At 48.5% G+C, this 19,881-nt stretch overlaps 2 protein-coding genes across 3 annotated transcripts; one reads left to right on the top strand and one right to left on the bottom strand.

Moving 5' to 3' along the window:
• Nucleotides 1-2,738: 2,738 nt before the first annotated feature.
• On the bottom strand, nucleotides 2,739-7,606 carry TMEM186 (transmembrane protein 186). Of its 2 annotated transcripts, XM_078594833.1 has the most exons (4): nucleotides 7,444-7,606; nucleotides 5,502-5,627; nucleotides 4,235-4,388; nucleotides 2,739-3,457 (listed from the first exon to the last, which is right to left on the bottom strand). In XM_078594833.1, the coding sequence occupies exons 1-4, from the start codon at nucleotides 7,557-7,559 to the stop codon at nucleotides 3,095-3,097; spliced, it is 759 nt and encodes a 252-aa protein (XP_078450959.1). In that variant the 5' UTR covers nucleotides 7,560-7,606; the 3' UTR covers nucleotides 2,739-3,094. The 2 variants fall into 2 exon arrangements, with proteins under 2 accessions (XP_078450959.1, XP_078450958.1); XM_078594832.1 differs by lacking the exons at nucleotides 5,502-5,627; nucleotides 7,444-7,606 and having other exon boundaries at nucleotides 4,235-4,776.
• Nucleotides 7,607-9,159: 1,553 nt separating this feature from the next.
• LOC144719065 (phosphomannomutase 2-like) lies at nucleotides 9,160-19,558 on the top strand. Its single transcript, XM_078594831.1, has 8 exons — nucleotides 9,160-9,434; nucleotides 10,494-10,614; nucleotides 10,752-10,828; nucleotides 11,902-11,993; nucleotides 13,353-13,452; nucleotides 15,822-15,897; nucleotides 16,373-16,488; nucleotides 17,054-19,558. Exons 1-8 carry the CDS (start codon nucleotides 9,231-9,233, stop codon nucleotides 17,159-17,161), a joined length of 894 nt encoding a protein of 297 aa, XP_078450957.1. The 5' UTR covers nucleotides 9,160-9,230; the 3' UTR covers nucleotides 17,162-19,558.
• The last annotated feature ends 323 nt before the right edge of the window (nucleotides 19,559-19,881 follow it).

Here is a 19,881-nt window from a genome sequence, read left to right as displayed (position 1 = left end):
TACCACTGGGATAAAAACTAAATTTAGAATTAGAATTCCAGCTGATGTTTAATAGCTCACGCTGTTTATGAGCCCGCGACACATTGAGCTATTTGTGCCCCTCGTCGTTTGCTTAGTTTTATTTTGCCCGAGGCCACCACCACTGATGATCACTCTAAATGCAGCAATAGCTTTTCTACCCTCCTGACATTAATTATACACGTGGCCACTGCAACCCGACTGATGAGCCTGGGGAGACGGCACATCCAGGGGTTTTCCATTTTGCAAATACTAAAAAGAAACAGCCCTTTGCTTAATGGCCTTGCCTTTCAACGTATTCAGTGGCGATGAAGCCATTTCATGATATCGTTCTAAGTGTTCAAAATCATTATTTAGAACGGGCCATTTTCTATCCACCGCTGGATGGAGGCCACCCCAACCGCCCACCAGTGAGTGGTCCTCTCATCTCCCCACACGTGAACTGATCCCATCACTGACATCGCTATGACGGTGGTGGTTGTCCTAGAGCCTTGGATCCAGAGGTCGCAAACGGGTTTTGATTCCTTACCCGTACCCGTACCCGGCCGCACTAGGGTCGCAAATGGGTACCCGTACCCCAAATGAGTGACAAACGGTGACTCACCAGTGACTCACGGCCTACCCGTACCCGGCCGCACCAAGGTCGCAAACGGGCACCCGTACCTGGCCGGGTACGGGTAGCCGGGTATCGGGTAGGGTACGGGTATCGGATACCCGGTTGCGACCTCTGCTTGGATCCCTTCCCCTCATTTAACCGTCGTGCGCCTTCTTCACCCGTCTTGTGCCACCGGCTATTATCCCGCGCGAATAGGCGATGTATCCAGCTGGCCAAGTCAATTTACTCGTCGAATACGAGGTCAGAATAATGACCGTGGTGAATTGTAATTGTCGATGTCACACGGCAAAAGTCTCCATATACCGTAGAGACCTCAGTCGTGAGGCCTTCATAAACTGCCAAGGTCTAGCATGGGGTCCCAAGGCTCGTTAAATGAGGCAATGAGCTGACATCCTACACAGACTGAAATCGAATCCGCCTCCCTTATCGGCTGTCAAACGAAAGCACCTTCTTACAACCACGGTAAGTAATAAAACACGTGCAGTATTGCGTCGCTCGTGCACATTAAAGCCGCTCGGGACTGGGCTAAACAACACCTGCCAATGAAACCTTGACTTAAAGCTTTTGCGGCTGCAGGAATTCATACTCAAAAAGAATGTACCTGTCAATTAATCTCAACTTTGGGGAGCTGTGGTGCAATGGTCAGCGCACTCCGCTGTGAATCCAGATAACCCGCAGAGTTTGATTCCCGGCGACGGGTAACAGCAGTGGCGAGTGTTGGTGTGGACCAGCGTGGTGAAGTATGGTCAAACAGCCCCCGCCCCCTGGTGGGGAGGTGTGCTTCCAGCAGTGGTTTCATTCATTGACAGCGGATTGATGACAAAGGGCAGTAGTTTATTTCTATCACCAAAAGTAAACTAGATTGTGTCTTCTTCTTGGTTCTTTCGGTAAAGTCAGGTAGAAGGGAAGTAATAAAATAATAAAAAGAAAACATAATAAAATAATATTATTAAAAGAAAACATTAAAAAATTATATATTATTATGTTTTATTTTTCTTATTTTATTATTTCCCTTTTACGTGGCTTTACCGAAAGAACCAAGAAGATGAATCCCTGCAGTCACGAAAGCTTTATATCGAAATTTAGATTGTGTCTCTCCGTATATGAGCATTGGACAGTACTCATCTCTGCTGGTAGTCCTTCCTCGGCCAGTGGTGCACATTCCACATTCCCATGGCAAGTGGGCGTCTATCCACTGTTGGCTTCCCACAAAGTGGTATTGCCAAATTGTATCGACCCCTGGAGGATGATGATGGGTTGAGTTGACCTTTGGCTGCCATTTGAACCGCTGACCTGGGTGACTTTATGGGCTGTTGTAAATGATGTGTTAACGAGTTCACAGGTCCCTGGCTATACCTTTACAGCTGCAACTGACGCAAGTGTAAAACGCACGTGTAAACCGTCACGAGATCCGATTTAATTATTTTCACGTTTTGTATTTATATTGGATCAAAAGTAAAACAAAGCTGGCAAATTTCGATTTAAAGCTTTCGTGACTGCAGGGATTCATCTTCTTGGTTCTTTCGGTAAAGTCACGTAGAAGGGAAATAATAAAATAATAAAAATAAAACATACAATAATTCTCACGACGTTTCGGTCACAACGCAAGCAGCCGTCCTCAGGTGAAGAACAGGTCTGTCGGGAAGACAGCGTAAGGGAGCTTCCATTCCATTCAGAGCGTAATCTTACACAAGCACTACACAAGAATGTAGAATGTACAGCCCTTGTTTAATACACCGCTGGACGAATGCCATGCCGGTTATATGGGGGTTTAAACATACTTCACCACGCTGGTCGGTGAGAGTCGGGGAAGTGAGTGCCCAGGACCAGTTTGGTTATCACTCACCACTGATGTCAGCTGTGGCCAAGAATAGAACTCAAAAGAGTTGATTATCGAGCAGATTTTCATCAGATTATGACCCTTGTTGACAATGAAAAATTGCGCTTCACAGGTTCCAGGGGGACTGGGCTTCTTAACACACACCGTTTAAACGTAGATTTACACAGCTCGTTTAAAGATTAAAAGTGTGCTTTTAAAAACAAGTTTTGCGCAATGACGGCACAACGGCCAGCGAGGTGGCAGTATGGTCAGGGCAGTCGGAGGTCGCCAGTTAAAGTTTTATTGGAGGTTAATCGGCCCCATAAGGGATACAACGTGGAATAATATAGCGCTTAGATGTTACTACATCTCAAGAAGATGTACGGTGACAGGAGAAGTGTTTATATTTGTAGGGAGAGGCAGTCGGTCGTAAAATGAAGGTCTCGAGCCTGGACTTGGATAGATGCAGGGAGTCGACAGCACGGACGGCTGGGACGGCCGGGACAGCTGGAGGAAGGGGATGTAAGAGCATGTCTTCCTGCTCAAACGAGCCTCTTATCCCGCTCGCCAATATTAGTTCTGTGCCAGTGGCTTCAACTCCACATTCTTACGGCAGCATGGTGGTTTTTTTATTTTCACCGTCACCGATCCGGTGAGACGAACGTATCGCCGAAGACGGCGCGGAATTTCGCGCCGTCGAGCACGCGGCCGTAGCGCAGCGAGAAGTACAGCACGTCGCGGTGCGAGTAGCAGCGCAGCGCCAGCAGCGGGTCCTGGGGTCGGTCACGGCCCTCGGAGAGCGGCACCACGTCCGCCACGGGCACGAGGCGGTCGCGGCGCCCGCCCCAGAAGGAGAGGTGCGACACGCGGAGCGTGTTCCCGTCGGCGCTCAGCGCCATCAGCCCCACCCAGCGGCGCAGGTAGTGGCTGATGCCGTAGAGGGAGCAGCAGGCGAGGACGGCAACGCCCGACGTTAGCCGCAATGAGTGCTCGTCCACCAGGCCCTGCCGCTCACCCCGCACGCGACGACGACGACAAACAACAACAGCCGCTGTCATTCGCCACCGAGTGAGAGCGATGTCACCACTGCGCGGCTCTTGTGCCACCCGGGCTTGGGTGCGAGGTGCACTTTGAGATCATCACGTGAAGTGTCCAAGGCTCGCTGGCTGGCAAAGAGGTCATGGGACAGATCCAGGTGTGACCCAGGTGTCATGGATAAACTGAGCGAGATGACTGGCACATGCACCGCCTGCACTCCCCACTGTGCCATCTTGCACATGCGCGCACAAATGCAAGATTTATGGTTGAAAAGTGCCTTGGCCATTTGCCCATTGTTGGTGCATTTTAGCCAAAGGCCAGATGAAATTGAACATTCTCCTGATATAAATCTTCCACAAGCATCAGATAAAATGCGTATTAAGGAATTTCGTTGGCAGCAGTGCACAAACGCACGTTTTAAAATATATTCAACAGCTTTGTAATTAACAAGGCCTTCAACAGAAAAAAAAATGTACCAAATGTCTAACGTTTTGGGAAACGGTCCTTCGGAGTAGGGTGGGCAGAAATATTGACTTACTGTTGACTGATCTATTGTTGAGAGAATACATTTGACAGCGTGGTGCCTTCAATTGACATATAATCACTTCACCGCACTTGACAACCTGGCTTAACTACTGGCGGTTGAAATGTTGATTCAAACCCAGGATCTCAGCTGTTCCGGGTTAGTAGCTCTGACACGGCCATTATGAACCCTTTGAACTGCCAGTTTCCCCCAGTCTCACCTGCGTGTGCAGGTAATAGATGGGTGGCAATGCAACCACCATGAAAATCGTCTGCACGTTCTTCAGTCGCGATATGAAGCGCGTCGCTCTGATGGCTGGGAAGCGGTAAATCGGAATGAAGACATCACCCCTTCCATCCTCTCCCGATGTTGACCTGCAAATCAAATCGGGAGCGCATTCGATATTGGCGCCATTCTTATAGCGGCTGGCTATCACGAAGGAAGTTGCTACGCTCCGCAGATGATTGCAGTCCGCAGTCTCACAAGAGTGGGCTATGTTTATACTACGTGCCTTTACCCAGTGAGGTAATTTGCGGGTATAATTTGCCAACTTTGAACCATGATGCCGGCACACAAAGCCTGCTTTTTTTTCGAATGTGACAGGATCTTTAGCGTCCATTGTGAAGTTGGCTTGCATTTTTGGTTACTACGCCCACAGTATCAACCTGGGGGGCCACTGGGAACGAACCGCATACCCTTTGCAAAAAATGCTGCTTGTTTGACCGCCCCAAATAAAGTGTATTTGGATTTTGAAAGAGTCTGAATGTGATTGCGTCTCAGGAGACTGTGCAAACAGACGTAGAGGGGGAAATGGGGGAAATGGTCGTGAAAATATTGGTAACTAAAGAGGGGGGGGAGGGGCGGCCGGAGGGGAGGGGGGGGGGGGCTTTTTTGTGGGTTATTTTCAGACGGATGACGTAGAGCACAAGGCTACTGGGCAGAGAGGAGAAGAGAGACTTAGGAGACAGGTGAACGAGTTGGCATGTTTTAGCATGTTTTGTTTGCGTGACAAACCTTGCTAATTGGCTGTGTCGGGTGGTGGCGGGTTTTAACGACACATTTTATATTTACGCGATCTAACCCAAAAACCATTATTATGGAGAGACAGGCAGTTATGGGCAGTGGATAAGAGGAAGGTCTTGAGCCTGGACCTGAACAGCACAAATAACCACGGGAGGGAATTCTCAGACCTTACGGCCAGCACAGGGGCAGCAGTGACCTCCCATTCAGGGGGGGAGGGTGAGTTGTAACGGAAGGCCTCGGTTGGTGGAGCTGAAGAGCGTGCATGTAGGCAGGGAAGACGAGTCTGTGGAGAATCCTGAAGGTCCGGTTTACGGATCGAGAGCCAGTGGAAAGTTTTGAGAATTGGAGTGATGTGGAGCTCATTTACGGGGCGTGATCGATGGGTCTGTCGGCAGTGTTCTGGATCATTTGAATGTTAGCAGTGGAAGGATTTGGGGGAGTCCACATTTGACTCCGATGATGACCTTGACGCCGGGTCGTGAGTGGCAGAGCCCCGCGCTGTCGTAAGAGGTCGTCCAGCATTGAACCCACGGCTGCGGAGACTTGCGCAGGTAATGATGCTACTGTTGTTTCTACGCAGTCCATGCCACCTGCAGGGGAGGAGAGAAGATCTGCAGTAAACATTTGTAGTGTCGTCTGTGCGTGCGGGTGGCGTGCGACGCACACACAGTCAGCCGAAGACGAGGTGGTCGCGGGAGGCACCGCTCTGCCCTCCTTATTCGTTGTTGTTGCCGAGCTCACAACACCACTCCGGCCCCCTTCTCTCTCTCACACACGACCTCGCTGCCACGCGTCCCGTCCCAGACACGACCCTGTCCGCGTTGCACTGACGGCGTCGACCGGGACAGCCAACCGCTGTCCGGCCGCGCCATAATCGGGCGATGACAGCAGCGACGAGGGCAACGAGGATGACAGCGACGACGAGACGAGTCCAATCCCAGAACCGGTAGCCCAGAGCTCTCGCTCTCCACTGCTTATACTCCCTTCGGCGCGGCTTGGCTCCGCACTAGCCGCGCCTCCCTTCTCGAACCCTCTAGAAGGTTCCAGCGGCTTCCACATGAGGTCTATCATGACCCTTGCCCCAGTTTCTCCGCCCTGCCGGCACACCCGCGTATATGCTCAGCGGCGTGTGCGCTAAGTGCCCACCTGCAGTTGCTGTCCAACAGTCAGCGCTATGTCACTACATTTCGATTTAAAGCTTTCGTGACTGCAGGGATTCATCTTCTTGGTTCTTTTGGTAAAGTCACGTAGAAGGAAAATAATAAAAATAAAACATAATAAAATATGTCACTACACATTGACCAATAAAGCACAATATTGACTAATCATGAGCTCCGGTGTCAGATCAAGAGACCAGAACTGTGTCATTTGCATTTTGATCTAACCATCAGCAAATCAGGAACAAGCTACGTCAACCAAAGGACCAATCACGACCAAGTTGTGTCAACCATTCTCAACATGCACAACATGTCAACCGTTAACCAATCAAGAGTCAAGCTGTGTTAAAACGTCGACTAATAAAGCACAATATTGACCAATCATGAGCTCCGGTGTCAGGTCAAGTTCATTCGTTTAAACAATGTGGTGGAAACTCAAGAGACCAGGATTGTGTCATTTGCATTTTTGTCTAACCATCAGCCAAATCAGAAAAGGCTACGTCAACCCAAGGGACCAATCACAACCAAGTTGTATCAACCATTCACAAATGTACATCATGTCAACCATTAACCAAGTCAAGCTGTGTTGACGAATACAAACAAACCTGTCAACCCCTTATCAGTGCCCTTTCTTTACTCTTTGGTTCTTTCGGTTAAGTCACGTTGGTAGAAAAAATAATAGATCACGATGTTTCTGCAACAACCCAAAATAATCAAGTCCCTTTCGATTTAAAGCTTTCGTGACTGCAGGGATTCATAGTCTTGGTTCTTTCGGTAAAGTCACGTAGAAGGGAAATAATAATAAAAATAAAACAATTAAATTATCACGTTTCGATTGCAACACAAGCAATCATCATCAGGTGCGAAAACCACAGCAAGAAAATTTGAATTTTTTTTATTGCTGTGGTTTTCACACCTGATGACGATTGCTTGTTTTGCAATCGAAACGTCGTAATAATTTAATAGTTGTATTTTTATTATTTTATTATTTCCCTTCTACGCGACTTTACCGAAAGAACCAATAATATAATCAAGCACCGTTTACCGCAGACCCTTACCGCGCCGACCCCTCCCCTTCAAGTGTGATGAAAAAAACCCCGCGACGATGTTTGCCGCAGTCCCTTTCCGTGTGGTTGATGCCCGCTGCCGCGTTAACGAATGGAGGAGGTTGTTGGTGTTAGTGGGTCAGAGATGACGACGCGCTGGCTGCGTGCTAAGGTCCGTGCCCCCCATCTCTCTCTCTCTATACCTCGACAGCGTCGTGAGCTCCGCGACGAGGGGGGCGGCAGGGTGGCGCCCGGCCGAGTTTGCGGCGCGGAGGAGTAGCTGAGGCAGAAGTCGGACGCGGAGCGGCCACGTGGCCATCTTGGTCAGGGGGTGAAGCGAGGCCCCGCCCACAACGAGATGGGGGAGGGGGGTTGTGACGTCATCACGCCTGTGGGGGTCTCCATGGCAACGCGGGAACTGTAGATGGATTGCTGCCCCATTTGCAGACTGCATCAGAATGTATTTGTTTAGACTGCAAACGATATAAAAAAAAAACTATGTAAACAATATAAAACATGACATGAGTGCAAAGTATAGGAAAGGTAAATCGCTTCGGGAACTATACAAATAAAACCCAACTAAATATTGTCTTATCGGGTAATGCCCACTGAGGTATTAATTTGTTTTTTTAGAAGCCATCTGGGCTACACACGATGGCTCAACAAAGTGGCTTATCGTGTGGAAAGTTACAGCAGCAAAATAATCTAAATGCATGTAGATTTTATTATTTATTTTATTGTTTATTTTATCTTTATTTTATTAAATTTGTATTTTATTATGTTGTATTTTTATTATTTCCCTTCTACGTGACTTTACCGAAAGAACCAAGAAGATGCATTTTTATTTTATTATGTTGTATTTTTATTATTTCCCTTCTACGTGACTTTACCGAAAGAACCAAGAAGATGCTTGTTGATTTTATTTTATTCTTTATTTTATTAAAATTTTATTATGTGAATTTTTTATTATTTTATTATTTCCCTTCTACGTGACTTTACCGAAAGAACCAAGAAGAAGATGCATGTTGATTCTGAATGTGCTTCATGAGGAACTAACCTCGAACGACAAATACGAACTCAACACGTTCGTCAGTAGCACTGTGCGTGGCCTTAAAGGGAAAACATAATATGCGACGTTTCGGGCAATATCCCAATTTCATAACACATCACACCACAAAGTGACGTGAAACATTGTAAGTGACGACACTTTCAAATTATATTACGTGACGTCACGTAAGTGTTGCCATTCGCTAGTCAATGACGTCATTAGACACGGTATTCGCCCTCATTCATAAACGGTTACGCTTAACGAAACGGGGCTCTTATGGACATCTGTCGGGAAAGGAGCTTTACAGCTAATGTTTTCCTCCACAGTTTAAAGTTTATTTTTGGGATTTGATATTCGCCGCAAGTTTTTTTCCTGCTAGTGACGTCACCGACGCCGGCCATTGTTAACACGATAAAACGTCATGCTCTTTAGTGGTAAGATGACGCAATTAGCCATAATATGACGTTATTAATAGTGTAGACAAACTAGGGAGAGTGAGGTGGAACTGTGGTGTGAGTCGGGAGTGAATGTGGCCGTTCGCGTTTTTCGTTCGTTATTATTAAAGAGTTTTATTGTTTAAAAAAACATCCTGAGTGCGATCATATTTGCCTATACGAGCTCGTAATGCGAGGAATTCAGAAATCAGACTGCGGTTGCAGGATGACATAATTTAGTAGTAAGTTGGCGTCATTCATATAGACGTCATTAGTAAGTCGGCGTCATTCGTAGTTAGATTACGTCATTCGTAGTAAAATGACGTCATTCGTAGTAAGATGACGTCATTAGTAAGTGGGCGTCAGGAGTAAGAAGACGTCATTAGTAAGATGACGTCACTCGTAGTAAAACGACGTCATTCATAGTAAGCCGGCGTCATTAGCGTCAAGATGACGTAATCCGCAAGCGGAAGACGTCACGCACGACTGCGTGTGTGTGTGTGTGTGAATGACGTCACGCGACTTGCAACTTGTTGGGGTTGGTTACGTGGGTGGTGACGACCGGCTGTGTCCGCCTCCGCCGGGTTTCGCGCTCCGTGAGCGAGGAGGAGGAGGCTGCTGGTGGTGGTGGCAAGAGGCCATGGCGGGCACCCGCGACGAGTCCGTGCTGTGTCTCTTCGACGTGGATGGCACCCTGACGCCGGCGCGCCAGGTGAGGCGACACCAGCCCAGCCCCCCCGCCCCCCTCTCTCTCTCTCTCGCCTCCCCTAGGTCGACACAGCCTGAAATCATAAAGCGAAAACTACTGCGGTCTCAAACTTTGTCGGTGTTGTTTGACCAGGTGGGGGAGGAGGCCCGCTGAGATGTAGTTATGCCCGTGGCTCTATGGGTTTTGTGTGTGTCATTAGTACACCAATTCCCAAGCTTGGGTAAGGCCGCAAAACAACAGCAAGAACAGTCCCAGAACACACCAAGGCAACGCACAGACCCTCAATGAAATTGCACGTGAAAAGACCACTCATTCATTAAGCAGGTATTTTGGCTACCATGCGGTGGGCAGAGCAGCAATGTACATTGTTGTACTTTACTTCTATGCTTTTGCGTCTATGCTTCCACCTTCACCAACCCGCGCTGACCGGTGTGGTATAAGCTATGGTGAAACAGCTCCCCATGACACCCGCCACTGCCTTTATCCAGCAGTGGATTGACAAAACTGGACATGGCACAAGTGAGAGAGAGGAGGGAGTCAGCCAGGCTTGAACATATAATCTCGGAGATGGTGGCTCGTTGTTTCTCGCACAGCCATTATGAACCTCGGAGAGAGAGAGAGAACAAAACACCCAAGCCCAGGAATTGTACCCAGGTTCTGAACATTGTTGACACTTTGTGACATGGCTGTCGTGAACCCCCTGCCTGCCCCCCTCAGAGATACCAGCTCACACTAAACAGCACGTGCAACAAGAGTCTACATCCAGTGGGGCAGAGGCTTCACTCTGTGTAATTAATCTGGCGGCTTGAGTTAACTTTCACGGCAGTGGGCAATATCAGTTGCCGGTGATGTCTTAACTGGTCCTGGTCCCTACCTCCGCCAACCTGCACTGACCAGCGTGGTGCAGTATGGTCAAACCACCCCCAACACGGTGTCGGAGAGGCCTTTAAACAGCAGTGGATTGACAAGGGATTCAAAACATGTTTTGATCATGAGCAAATCCTGCTGTCCCTCCTGATCCTGCCCATCTCCTCCCCCTACCCACCCCACATCTCTTCGCAGACAATTTCTCCGGATATGCAGGATTTGCTGCAGAGGCTGAGGAGACAAGTTCGAATCGGGGTTGTGGGTGGTTCCGACTTTTGCAAGATCATCGAGCAGCTGGGAGGCAGCGAGGATTATGGTGAGAGCGAGTTTGTGCATATCCACTGCTGCGTCTTTGCTCGCTAACAGCACTTGTCCCCAACAGCCTAATTGGCTACAGGGGGATCTTTGCATTTGTGACTAACGCTCAGCCTCTTTCACCTTCTCGCTTGGCAGTGGTGAACCAGTTTGACTATGTGTTTGCGGAGAACGGTCTGGTGGCATACAAGGATGGTCGCCTCTTTGCCCAACAGGTATTGTCGTGTCTGACACCCACCACGACCACCATCGCCACGACCACCAAATGTCAACTTTTTTTTTAACAAACATGTAGCGACTCTGCCGTTCCACAACCCGATGAATCGTCACCATTCAGGCTCGCGGTGTGGTTCAGAAATGCCGGCGTTTTTGTCCTGGTGGCGGGTGTAGATTCCACAACAGAATCTATCATGGAGCAAAGCTGTTGTAGCTATAATGGTTAGAATCTGTAGTGTCTGTGGTGGCATAATTCTATCGATTATAGTGGTGTGGATCTTTAATAATGTATAGTTTTGTCGGTCTTTTAAAGTCTATAATGTTATTCTATAGTGAAACATGTCTTTGCTGTGTCAATTTATAGTGGTGGAGAAGTGGTTAGGTCACTGCACCGTGAAACTGGCGACCTGCATTGCATTCCCGGCCACGGCTAGCCTCAGTAGTGAGTGATATCTAAAACGTGCTCATGGCTGTGCTGCCATCAGCCATACTGGCCACCGTGGTGAAGTAAGGTTACGCAACCCCCGTAACTGGAATGCATGTGGTATGGTGATGTGACGGTTATACAAGGCATGGTGGGAGGACAGATCCTCTTTATTACAACCTCGTCTAAGACGTTTGTCCAGCATTGAAGAGTAGGCCAAAATGTCCTCGGGAGGGGCCCTCTAGAGCAGGGGTCGGCAACCAAAATAACAAGAAGAGCCATTTCTTTCCAATTCGGTACAAAATTTAGTATTTCAAGAGCCGCAATGCATCTGAGTACATACTGTACATACGTACATATCGTCAAGAAGCAGCCCGTAAAGAGCCGCATGCGGCTCCGGAGCCGTAGGTTGCCGACCCCTGCTCTAGAGCTTGCTCCCATAGAGTTCTCCAGAGGCACGGGCAAGACATTGCAGCGCTGCACTTTTACCTCTGCACGTGATCCAGTTCATTTATTGTGAGCGTGAGATTTAATATGATTTCATGAGTTGACGTATCGTGCTCCTCGTAGCGGCGACGGTCCATCGCGGTGCTGACCGAGGCTTCTCCCCCACCCCCCCCCCCCCGCGTGTTCCCCATCCCCGCTCAGAGCATCCAGAGTCACCTGGGTGAGGAGATCCTCCAGGAATTCATCAACTACTGCCTCGCCTACATGAGCCACATCCGCCTGCCTCGCAAGAGGTTCGGGCCCCCCCTCGCCCCACCGTACCCTCCCCCGAGCCTCTGATCCTCAGCGGTTTTTCCGGGTGGCGTGGATTTTTCTCCGTGTCCTCCGGTTTTTCCCTCCACATTTAGAATCAATATCACGCATTTAGAGTGTTTGGCCGGTTAATTTTTGCCACGAACCTCAATACCTTGCGAATCTCGTCAAGGAACATAAACCATTACGCGAACTCCAGTCGTCCTCATCGCGGATTTTGGCTGGCCGTCGGAACGCTCACTACATCGCGTGCTTTCAGATGCGCTTTTGTGGCCATCTGGAATGCTCTGCTATGCCTTCCGATATTAGGAAGCTGTGGGAGCTATGCACTTGTAAATCTAGATTGAAAACTCATTTCATCTTTAGAACTAATTTTTTCTTAGTTTGTTGTCCTTCCCCCGCATCTGTGATTAGCATGCTTTGGCTACGTATGGTGCGAAATAAGTTCAACATAGATACATATCAACGTTTCTCTGGGTCGCTTGGATTTTTCTCCGGGTCCTCCAGTTTTTCCCTCCACATTTAGATTCAACGTGCGTTTAGAGAATTTGGCTGCAATACATTTCTACATGATAAGCCACTTCATTGAGCTATCATTTGTGGCCGGGTCACTTCTGAAAAATATCTCTATAGCTCAGTGGGCCTTATATGGTAAAATAAAAATAGTTTAGTGGTTTGGTTTACACGACCGTTAGAAATCAAATCGTTACATCGTCAATTGACTAGTACCTTCACAATCCGTGCCATTCTTATAGCGCAAGGCTCTCGTGTAGGAAGGCACTGCTGTTTTCACAGAATCAGTGTGAAGTAGTTTTGCAGTAGTGGGTGATGGTTGCTATGCGTATTCCCAATTGAGTAATTTGCGAGTATTTTTTTTAATGGCTCATTCCTTAACACGTTTTTAGGTGTCGTTTATATGTTTTTTTAGTGTTTAAAATTAGTTTACAGTATGAAATTAGCATGAACATAAAAATAGATTTTAAAAAATATCCTACCTAAAAAGTTACTGAATTTACTGCGCTGTACTTCACACTCCAATCTCAAGACCCAGCATGGGGTGATGATAGGGGTGTAGAATTCGAAGTGGTTATTCAGAGTCTGAATCCAACTCAATCAGTTGTGATGGAGGTTCGCCAGATCGGCCCGGGACCGTCGGATTATGTTGGAAGCCGCATAATTGCGCGCCGGATAATCGATGTGCTTGTGCACCACAGCCAACGCAGCAGTCGCAGCAACATTAAATAATTTGCGTATCGAGAGAGTGGGCGTTGATTTCCGCTCGTTAACTGGAGCCGCGGTGTCCGTGCGTCTGCTGTGCTTTGCGTCGGTGCGCACGCAAGGGGAACCTTCATCGAGTTCCGGAATGGCATGCTCAACGTGTGTCCCGTGGGGAGAAGCTGCACCCAGGAGGAGCGACTCGAATTCTACGAGCTTGACAAGGTGCGCTTGCTCGCGTGCGCAGCGCCTCGCCCCCGATGGCCTCGGATCGTCACGCGCACACTCTCATCGCGCGCCCACCGAGGCAGACGGGGATGTTCAATTATGGGCGGTGGTGAACACTCGCATCTCGTGGCAAGAAGTGCCTGGGTTCGCATCCCAACTCAGGCGCCTTTCTGCGTGGATTTTGTACGCTCCTCCCCCTGTTCTGCAGAGAGTGCGGGAGTGCGAGTGATTGGGTGTGTATGTCAGGGAGTGTGTGAGTGATGTTAGCGGTTAGCGCGCTGCGCTACGAATCCAGCGACCCAAGTTCGATTCCCGTTCACGTCCAACACCAGTGACGATTTTCTGAATCGGTTCTGGAGCGGTGTGTAAACATCACAGCTGGGGAGACAAAGGCGGCCGGGCGTGGCACTGGCCACCCCACCCCCTCGTTAACAGCACTTGCCCCAACAGTCTGTTAAGGGTATATGGGGGATATTTGTGTGAGTGAATGTGAGACTTGAGTGTAATTTGTATGTTATCCCGGGTTCAATACCAACACAATGTAGTTGCTATTGGCCAAACATCCAATGGCAGAGCCAGGAATTTCAGGTAGGATTGAAAAATAATAGGAGTTGTTAGTAAGTAAGGACTTGTCGTTTGCTTTTTATTCGACGCGTGTGCGGCGATGGCGCAGCCATCGATCGAGGGTCGAATTCGAACCGTGTGTTATCGGCATCGCGCTCAGGGAAGTCGTGTACTGTGTATACACAACTGCGCACAATTCTGAGTCACTTATAACTGCTTTGCCGTTACTTATTGCCAATTATGGACTCAGACTATTGTCCTATCATCTCATAGAGTCCCTGGCACGTAATAATATGCTACAGTGGCAGTGGGTGTCGCAAAATGCCGATTTATTACTAATAAACCCCAATGATCCGATCGAAATTAGGGATTTCGATCGGATCATTGGGGGGGCATGTGCCACCCCACCCCCCCCTCCACTGACTCCGCCAGTGCAAACATCCCAGTGCTGAATATTTACCTGCAATTTACTCCATTGCGCTTAAACAAAGCAATATTGCCCCGTCCAGCAACGAGCTCACCGAGTCTTGAGACTCGGTGAGACTTTCCAGTGTAATCCAGCACAGTACTACTAACGGTTGAAAGTAGAGCTGGGCTATGCGATTAACGAATTGATTACTCCCCCAGAGGCTGCCGGTTAGAGCTCTGGACTTGCAATCCAACTGCCGCATCTCTCTGCTGCAGTTGAGGTGAACCTGAAATAGAAACTTTTGTTGGTACTCGGTACATCCCCGAAAGTTGACCGTCCAAATCGATCGAACGATTGGTAAAAAAAAATCTGAGAACACAAAGCAGCTATCCGTTGGTATCCGTGCTGCTAATAAAATACTTCCGATCCACCAACGCATGGTGGAAAGCGTCGCGTAATCCTCGCGTGCGCGCGGTTTCTCACGACTTGTATGCACGAGGCAAAGAAGCCTTAAGTGCCCGATGCACACCTTGGCAAATGTCTCCTGACATGTTGGTGAAAATGCGCTCATTGGCCAGTTCTGCGAATGGGAGATGATGCAACCTCAGTCCAAATTTCTAAATCATTCAAAAAAATACGGGCCCTACAGCTACCGCGGATAATACGAGTCGTGGGTAATAGGACAGCGGATAAGAGGAGTTCACCTGTAATAATAATAATTTGCATCTATATAGCGCCTGAATGCTATAAGCATCTCTGGATGCTTCACAGGGACACTTGAATGGGTTTTGACAAAAGACGAAACTGCGTCATTGAATTACGGCTCCCCCCATCTGTGTACAACAACTTGAGATGCATCACACGGAGACACTCTTGTACGGAAAAAAATACCAATTGTGTTTTTTGCTATTTCGTTTTCCGTGAAGGCACCCGAGTTCGACATCATCACAACGCCCACGCCCCTGTAACCTGGTCAAGTTGGGCAATGAAAGTCATGAGATGTTGGCGATAATCTTAGGCAATCAGTCTTAGTGGGTAATGAGCCTTGGGTCAATTGACGTAAAGCTAAATCTCGGTGGGTTTAAGAGGGTTAAGGTTTGGCTGGGTGTCTTCGGGATTAAAATCGTACGATTCAGATCGTGAAGATGCCCGCAGTAGTGCGTGGGGAAAGCTGTTGAGGGATTCTCAGCCACGCGGCGCAACCGCGAAAACGGCGCGGAGATTATCCGCCGGCTGTGAAAACTTTAAATGAAACTCGTACACAAACTGTTTCATTATTGATAAAACATCAATGCTAGTGACCAAAAATATGTTAAATTTAATTGTATGGAGTGTTTTCAATTTCCATCTGATGTTTTTGATTCTGTTGTGGGTTTTTAACATTTTATTCCAGAAAGAAAATATCCGACAAAAGTTCGTTGAAGACTTGCGGGAAAAGTTTGCCGGGAAGGGTCTGGTGTTCTCGATAGGTGAGTAGTGGACGGGTCGATACCTGGCATGGACTTTAAAAATAACTACCGGAACCTGGAGCCACTTTTGCACAGGGAATGACTGGGAGATTTCAGACCAATGAATGGATCATAAAGTAGGAATGTGGCACTGTGACAGCCATACAAAACCTGGCCCCAGCATTTCGAGGAACTGGGGTTTAGAACAATTTTCTCTCATTTACGTACTCATTACTTTCCTGTTCCCTCCCTCCCGCCCACCTGCCCGCTTGCCCTCCCTCGCTCCCTCCCTCCCTCCCTCCTCATCTCTCTCCACTCATCTCCCCATCTTTTTTTCCCCCACGATCTTCTCCACTCTCTCCTTTCCTCACCTCCTCACCCCCATTTAGTCCTCCCCATTCTCACACTCTTCCATAGTCCACCTTCTCTCCCTCCCTCTCACTCGCTCCTCACATCTTGCCTCGTCTCTCTCTCCCTCCCCCCTCCCTCCCCCCAGGAGGACAGATCAGCTTTGACGTGTTCCCTGAGGGATGGGACAAGCGCTTCTGCCTCGGCCTCCTGGCTCCCGACCGCCTCCGCACCGTGCACTTCTTCGGAGACAAAACCATGGCGGTCAGAACGAACGCCCATGCAGCCCCTCCCTCCCTCCCTCTCACTGCACCGCTCTCTTCTCACACTCCATACCCTATCCTTTCCGTCCCTCCCTCCCATGCACCCACCCTATTATCTCCATCTATCCCTCCCATGCACCCACCCTCTCCTCTTTTCACACAACAATGTCCTGTCCTGTCACCCACTCACTCACACACCCACACACACACTCTCTCTATATCCTCCATCTCTCTCCGCCCGCCCCCCCCCACCAATACACCTTCCTTTCTCCCATCCACCCACCGAGAGACACTTCCTCCCTCCCACCCACGCAGCCACCTCGACTCCTTTCCACCCACCTACCAAACCTTCCTCCCTCCTCCCAGCCCTCTCATCCACCCTTCACCGATCCCCGCACACACCAGTGGGGTGACGCACGGCTCAGACGGCTACCACGACCAACACCTTCGTCCCAAAAGCGGACTGACAAAGGGCTGATGATGATGACATTTTTTTATGAACATTTTGTAATTATAGTAATTGGCGACCGCGGCATCTCCTCTCTCTCTCTCTCTCTGCCCACCAGGGTGGAAACGACCACGAGATCTTTTACGATGAGCGTACGATCGGACACACGGTGACGTCTCCAGACGACACGCGCAGGCAGCTGGAGGAGCTCTTCCCTCTCAGCTGAATGTGACCTACCCCGGGGATGAACCTAGGGGATAACCTGAAGAAAAACCCAGGGATAACCCAGTACTAGCCCAGGGGTAAGCCAGAGAGAACCGAAGGATAACGTAGGGATAACCCAAGAGTTACCCAGGGAATATCCAGGAACAATTGGAATGAACCCAAGGACGATTGGGGAACACTTGGAGACAACCACGATATGAAGAGCATGAAATATAAGTATATAATTCCATTACATTTGTAATTGGTATCTACATTACACACAGACACAGTTAATTGGTCATTTGCATCTCATGATATTTCCCCAGGCAGTTATTAGTAATTTGAATAAATGTCTGTCCATCTCTGCGGTGACCAGCGGTCACTCGTTCGATGATCTGGGGCTGGTGGGGATGATCGGGTCGAAGTTGGTGATTATTGGTGCATATAGAAATTAAGTTAACATCGCCTCCTCCCCACCAAGTTTAAATATAAAAGTTATGGAAACGGCCGCTGCAGGGGCTTCATACACCTGGCCACCCTTGGTGGTAGTGGTACCGGTCACGCTTATAGCGGTTTTAGTAGTGGTGGAGGTGAGAGATGTAACAATGTAGCGACGGTGGTGGCGGTAAATTTATGTACGTATAGGTGATCAAGGAGAAGACCTAAGAGCAGATGGTGGGAGTCTAAACTAAACGACTGAACTTATTGTTTATTTTACCAGATAAGAAGTGACCTGGCTATCAAAAACGATAGCTCAAATAAAGTGGCCTATCATGTGGACATTTATAGCAGCCGAATAGTCTTTAAACGCACGTTTATAAATTTGGAAGGTAAAAATCGGAGGACCCGGAGAAAAATCCACGCGACCACGGGGAGAACATGGGCGTCTGGGTCGGGATCGAACCCACGATCTCTAGTATACCAGGCGAGGTAGTTAACATCTCACCACCGTGCCACCCATCTGTCGAGACTACTACTGCCAGAGCAGACCTTGGAGGTTTGCCGCGTGCCTCCTGTGCAGCAGCTGTGGGATCTGGCGGAGGGTAGAATGTGTTGGGGAGGAGCTGATGGTGGTGGTAGCTTCAACGGCTTTGACCTCGATGACGTCTTGATCTTTTTAAATAACTAATGAAGTATTCAGGCTAGGCCTAAAGAGTGGCAGTGCGTGAAATTCAAGTGGTGACGGGTTCCAGAGCAGGGGAGCAGCAGCCAAGAAGGAGCGACTGCCCCCTCCCTTCATCGTTTGCAGATTTCCTCGTCGACTCAGCCGGGGATCGCTATTTGCAGAGTGGAGGGCACGTGCAGGGCTTGGGAGAGTGATGTGGGGGGTGAGATACCCCGTGAAGAATCTTGAAGACCATCACAGCAATCTTGCACTCAATCCAAATAGTTGTGTTGTTTACATTGTGGTTGCTGAGCACAGGACCGAAGGCCTGAAACGCCGAGTGACCAGCAACAAAAAAACAGCGCTGTTGAAATGTGTAATGGATATAAGAGTTGACACGTGTCCTGAATTGAGCAAAGGTTAAGATGAGAACGTTTGGTGGGGACGGAGATGATGAGAGGGAAGAAGTAGAATGAGACACTTTACACAGTTGCTGAGGCCAGCGACCTCAAGGCCCAAAACTTTACAACGGCTAGAACTATACATGTTACAATAGATAGGCCTCGGCAAGGTAAGGTTAATTTACCCTTTTTACTGGGTAAAAGGGTAAAGGTGTTGATATGCTCAGGGGTAAGGTAAAGGGTAGGGTAAAAGTAGCACGAAGTATTGACCGGTAAATACCTTGTTTACCGTAAACATCTTGTTTACCGCTCGCTAAAAGCTCCGTGACGCAGTCCGTGGCCTCCATTTAAAATTGGAATCAAGAGTATTCTATATGAATAAAGCGCTGTACCTAGCATTTACCTGTTATAAACCTTTTTCATGTGTAGTAGTACCCCAGTAATTACCCTGTAATCGGGTTATTTGTATTGGGTAAGTGTAAAAGGTCGCGTAAAGGTAGGCTCGTTACTTTTGACCTTTTACCTTACTTTGCTAAAGGGTAAAAGGTAAGGGATAGAGTGATTGCATTGTGGTAAGGGTAAAGGTAGGCTCGTAGTTTTTACCTTACCTTGCAGAGGCCTAACAATAGATGAGAGTGTTGTGGACCTGCAAGTGCGGTGGTAGTTGGAGACGAAACGCCCGGGTCTGGTGGTGAACAATCTGTGGGTGAGGACGAGTTGAGTAGTCTTGAGTCTCGTCGCATTCTGCAGTCAATCTGTTTTTTTACGTGCCAATATTTGTTCAGGATGGCCGCAGAGTAATGAATTAATTTCACGAAAATTCGATTGAAAGCTTTCGTGACTGCAGGGATTCATCTTCTTGGTTCTTTCGGTAAAGTCGTGTAGAAGGGAAATAATAAAAAAATAAAACATTAAATAATTCTCACGACGTTTCGGCCACAACGCAAGCAGCCGTCCTCGGGTGAAGAACAGGTCTGTCGGAAAGACAGCGTCTGAATGAACACCACCAGGCTTGGAAGCGTAACATTCCGTAAACAGGGCGACGCTGGCAACAAAACTGACACCTTTTTTTACAAGGAGTCAATACCTGCAGTCATAATGCAAAAAAACACATAACTCTGATAATGTATGCACTGTCCTTGAAGTTGATTGGCGACGCTACGAAGGACATTGTCGTCGTAGCGTGGAGGATTTGGCAGCCAATGTTATGATTCGTTTATCGATTGTTGGGGTCAC

The sequence above is a fragment of the Lampetra planeri genome, chromosome 5 (assembly GCF_965212315.1).
Source record: "Lampetra planeri chromosome 5, kcLamPlan1.2.h2, whole genome shotgun sequence".
Lineage (NCBI taxonomy): Eukaryota > Metazoa > Chordata > Hyperoartia > Petromyzontiformes > Petromyzontidae > Lampetra > Lampetra planeri.
Note: the sequence above shows the minus strand (reverse complement) of the source record. Positions and strands in the feature narration are given on the sequence as shown.

Bases quoted from the DNA above. Each gene is read 5' to 3' on its own strand.
- TMEM186 (XM_078594832.1), bottom strand. From the start codon at position 4,651: ATGCAAGCCAACTTCACAATGGACGCTAAAGATCCTGTCACATTCGAA. The intron at 3,458-4,234 runs GTGAGACTGGGG...GGTGAGCGGCAG, and splicing joins TCTATTACCTGCACACGCAG to GGCCTGGTGGACGAGCACTC.
- LOC144719065 (XM_078594831.1), top strand. From the start codon at position 9,231: ATGACGTCACGCGACTTGCAACTTGTTGGGGTTGGTTACGTGGGTGGT. The intron at 13,453-15,821 runs GTGCGCTTGCTC...ATTTTATTCCAG, and splicing joins AATTCTACGAGCTTGACAAG to AAAGAAAATATCCGACAAAA. The intron at 15,898-16,372 runs GTGAGTAGTGGA...CCCTCCCCCCAG, and splicing joins GGGTCTGGTGTTCTCGATAG to GAGGACAGATCAGCTTTGAC.